Below are 3509 nucleotides of genomic sequence, written 5' to 3'. Positions count from 1 at the left end.
CTGAGGGTGGCCTCTATCCCCTCATCAAGGTCATTGATGAAGATGTTGAACAAGACCGGACCCAGCACAGACCCCTGGGGGACACCACTGGTTACAGGTCTCCAGCCAGACTCTGCACCACCAACGATGACCCTCTGCGCTCTGCCAGTCAGCCAGTTCTCAACCCACCTCACTGTCCACTGTCTATCCCATACTTCCTCAGCTTTGTTATAAGGATGTCGTGGGAGACAGAAGACAGAAGAAACTGTGAAAAAAGCTCCTGGATTGAAGTAAGGACAGGGAGCTCACTCAGCAGCCACTGTCACAGGGAAAACAGACTCAGTGTAGGGGAGACTAATGTAATTTATTGCCTATTGCTAGCAAACTAGAGCAGTGAGAACTAAAAAGCAAATGAAAATCACCTTCCTCCCTCCGATCCTTTCCTACCTACCTCCCCCGATCTGCACAGGGAAACAGGGGCTGTGAATGATCCATAGCACTTTCCTGCTCCTCCATGGTTGCTCTTTGCCGCTCCTCCAACATGGGGTCCCTCCCACAGGATGCCATCCTTCCCAAACTGATCCTGCGTGGGCCTCCCACAGGCTGCAGCTCTTCAAGCATTGCTCCAAAATGGCTCAGTACCATGGGGCATGGGTCCCCCAAGGCAGCAGTTACCCCAGCTCTCCTGTCCCACCGTGGGCTCCTTTTCACACACTGCTGCTCCTGCAGGGTCTCTCCATGGGCTGCAGGAGGACAGCCTGCTCCACTGCAGGCCGCTCCAGGGCTGCAGGGAAATTTTGATCTGTCCTGCACCTTTTGTCCTCCTCCTGCCCTGACTCTGGTGGCTGCAGGGCTGCTCCTCTCACATTTCTCACTCTCCTCTGTCAGTTGATTTTGTGCAGCTTTTTTTCCCTTCCTTCAATCTGCTCTCCCAGAGGCGTGCTCAGTGTTACTCATGGTTCAGCTTTGCCCAGCAGCAAGTTCCTTTTGAAGCAGTGGGAGCTGGCTTTGATCTGACATGGGGCAGCTGCTCACAGAAGCCATCCCTTCAGCCCCCTAATACCAAAACCTGGCCATACAAACCAAGCTTTTATGCTTGTGCAAAGGCACAGACCCAATCTTGTACTTCAAGATGAAGGCAGATGATCAGCTTCTCCTCTGAGCTCATTCTAGCACAAGAGTCAAAAAACTGAAGTCAGCCATAACATTTCAAACACTTCAGTCTTTGTGGAAGTTTCTCAATCTGCTTGCTATGAGAAGCAAATTTCCTGTGGAAAACAAAATACTGTATACTTTACAAAAAAATTGTGTAACAGATTCATGAACTTTTAGACAGGACAAGGGCAGGCTTATTGCAATTCTGTGTTGAAAGTGGGCTAGTACTGGGAAATTCCCAGCCCTAGGTATCCTTTTCAATTTCCTCTTTTCTGGGCTTTAACTCCCTTATAAATACCCTTTCTGAAAGCACACAAGACAGGCTTCACTTCCACCTGGCCTCCTGGCTTTGCCTTTCTGCAGTGGTGAGTGATACTCTGACTTTATGTGATGCATGCACTGTTTTTTGTATTTGGGAACAGAACTGATGTTTTAGCATGTGGGACTTCTCTGTTCTCATGGAAGGAGCAGCAGGGAATTTTGCTGCTAAAATGTAAATTTCTCCTGTGTGTCTGCCTTTGTCAAGGAGTCCCATGCTGAGCTCTTGGGCAGGCTCTGGGATGGCTGCATGAATGCTCCCGCAGCTGCCTGGGCTCAGCTGTGGATGTGATGAATGTTAGGTCAGAAATCTCTAAGAGGTGCTCTAGAACTGCTAATCTCTCTTATTTTCTTACAGCTCTGTGTCAGGCTTGGGAAGGGAACCATGAGGCTCTGTATCTGCTTCGTGTTGCTCTCCATTGTTCTATATGCAAGTGCTGACAACCCATTCTCCAGTGGTTTCAAGTTTGTCAGGGATGCAGCTGGAGGTAAGTCGTTCCATCACCACTGGTCTTTCTCTCAGGACCCAATCCCTAAGCATAAGCTACGTGCAGTCCTCCAGTCAAGGAGGTCTGCAGCTCCACATTAGGGACTCTGTTGGTCTCTGCTTTTGGGAGAGGACCTTGATCAGCCTCCATAGGCCCTTTCAGTTGGCATCTCCCACTGAAAGGCCCATTTGGACAAGTGCCTCTGTGTTCCTTGGATCTCTCCAAGCACAGCACAAAGAATATGGCATGCCTGGGCTCAAGCTCGGGGGCACCCCTGCAGCCAAACAAGGCACAGGGATTACAGGAATAGGCACGTGCTCATGGAGTGCTTTTTGTGGACAAACTGGGTGCACAAGCCCTCTACTGCTAAAGTCTCAGAATGAAGCTGGTACCTTCTCTAATGCACTCTATGGATCTCAAGTGTCACTGCCAGCTTGCTTTGAGACAGAACTCTTCCAGCCATTGAAGCATCAGAGACAAGCAAAGCCTCCATGGCTCCAAAGTTCTCCTCAAGGAGCCCCTTTTCTTCTGCTTTGCTAACCTTCCCTCCTTTAGCAGAGGTTGACTAGAGAGCTTTCTCTGTGGAGTCTTCAGAACACACGGGGAGCCCTGGGGACAAGTGGGGCTTTCTGGTCCAGCAGCAGCCATGGACTTTTGGCTGAAATAGTGCTCAGCTGCTGCTGGAATGGGACATCAAAATTGATGTCACCTCGCTCTTCTCTCTCCAGGTGCACGGGATATGTGGAGAGCATACCGGGACATGCGTGAGGCAAACTACATTGGTGCTGACAAGTATTTCCACGCTCGTGGCAATTACGATGCTGCCCGGAGAGGCCCCGGTGGTGCTTGGGCAGCCAAAGTGATCAGGTAACGGCAGCCATCTCGTTAACAGGGAGTTAGTAGGGACCCAGGCGTTCCAGTCGGAGCGAAATCCTTCTCGGTACATACGAAGCTCTGCATCCAGAAGGGGAATGGAGGGAATGGCGTTACGGGCGGGAGGGCGCCGGCACGGGGCAGGACGGCGGCTCGCAGCGGGGTGCCGGCGGGGTGCCGGTGGTTCAGGCGTGCTGTCCTTGCAGCGATGCCCGGGAGGGCTGGCAGAGCGGTGTGAGCGGCAGAGGCGCGGAGGACACCCGGCTCGACCAAGAGGCCAACCAGTGGGGCAGAAGCGGCGGCGATCCCAACCGCTACCGGCCCGCAGGCCTTCCCAGCAAATATTGAACTTGCTCCGTTCCCCTGTTCCCCCTCCCTTGTGCAGTCCAATAAAGAAACTACTGCGTTTCCAGGACTCGCTGTCATCTGCTTTATTTGCGTTCGAGCGTCTTCTCCGGGAGAAGGGGGTGGCGAGGTGGACTCGGAGCCCCGGCCGGCAGGGGGCGCTGTGGGCACGCCGTGAGCGCAGGTGCCGCTCTGGCCGCCGTCTCGTTGGTGCCGGTGAGGCGGTGGGGCCCGGCGCCATGGATCGCAACCCATCGCCGCCCTCCAGCGAGGCGGAGGAGGAGGGCGACGCGGTGGGCAGCACGGTGTACAGCAAGCATTGGCTCTTCAGCATCCTCACGCGCCTCATCG

The 3509-nt window shown here is 53.6% G+C and overlaps 1 protein-coding gene across 1 annotated transcript; it reads left to right on the top strand.

The window, feature by feature from the left end:
• Window positions 1-1388: 1388 nt before the first annotated feature.
• LOC104911020 (serum amyloid A protein-like) lies at window positions 1389-3228 on the top strand. Its single transcript, XM_010711074.2, has 4 exons — window positions 1389-1499; window positions 1811-1940; window positions 2669-2807; window positions 3020-3228. Exons 2-4 carry the CDS (start codon window positions 1838-1840, stop codon window positions 3159-3161), a joined length of 384 nt encoding a protein of 127 aa, XP_010709376.1. The 5' UTR covers window positions 1389-1499; window positions 1811-1837; the 3' UTR covers window positions 3162-3228.
• Window positions 3229-3509: the final 281 nt, after the last annotated feature.

This window comes from Meleagris gallopavo, chromosome 5, assembly GCF_000146605.3.
Source record: "Meleagris gallopavo isolate NT-WF06-2002-E0010 breed Aviagen turkey brand Nicholas breeding stock chromosome 5, Turkey_5.1, whole genome shotgun sequence".
Lineage (NCBI taxonomy): Eukaryota > Metazoa > Chordata > Aves > Galliformes > Phasianidae > Meleagris > Meleagris gallopavo.
Note: the sequence above shows the minus strand (reverse complement) of the source record. Positions and strands in the feature narration are given on the sequence as shown.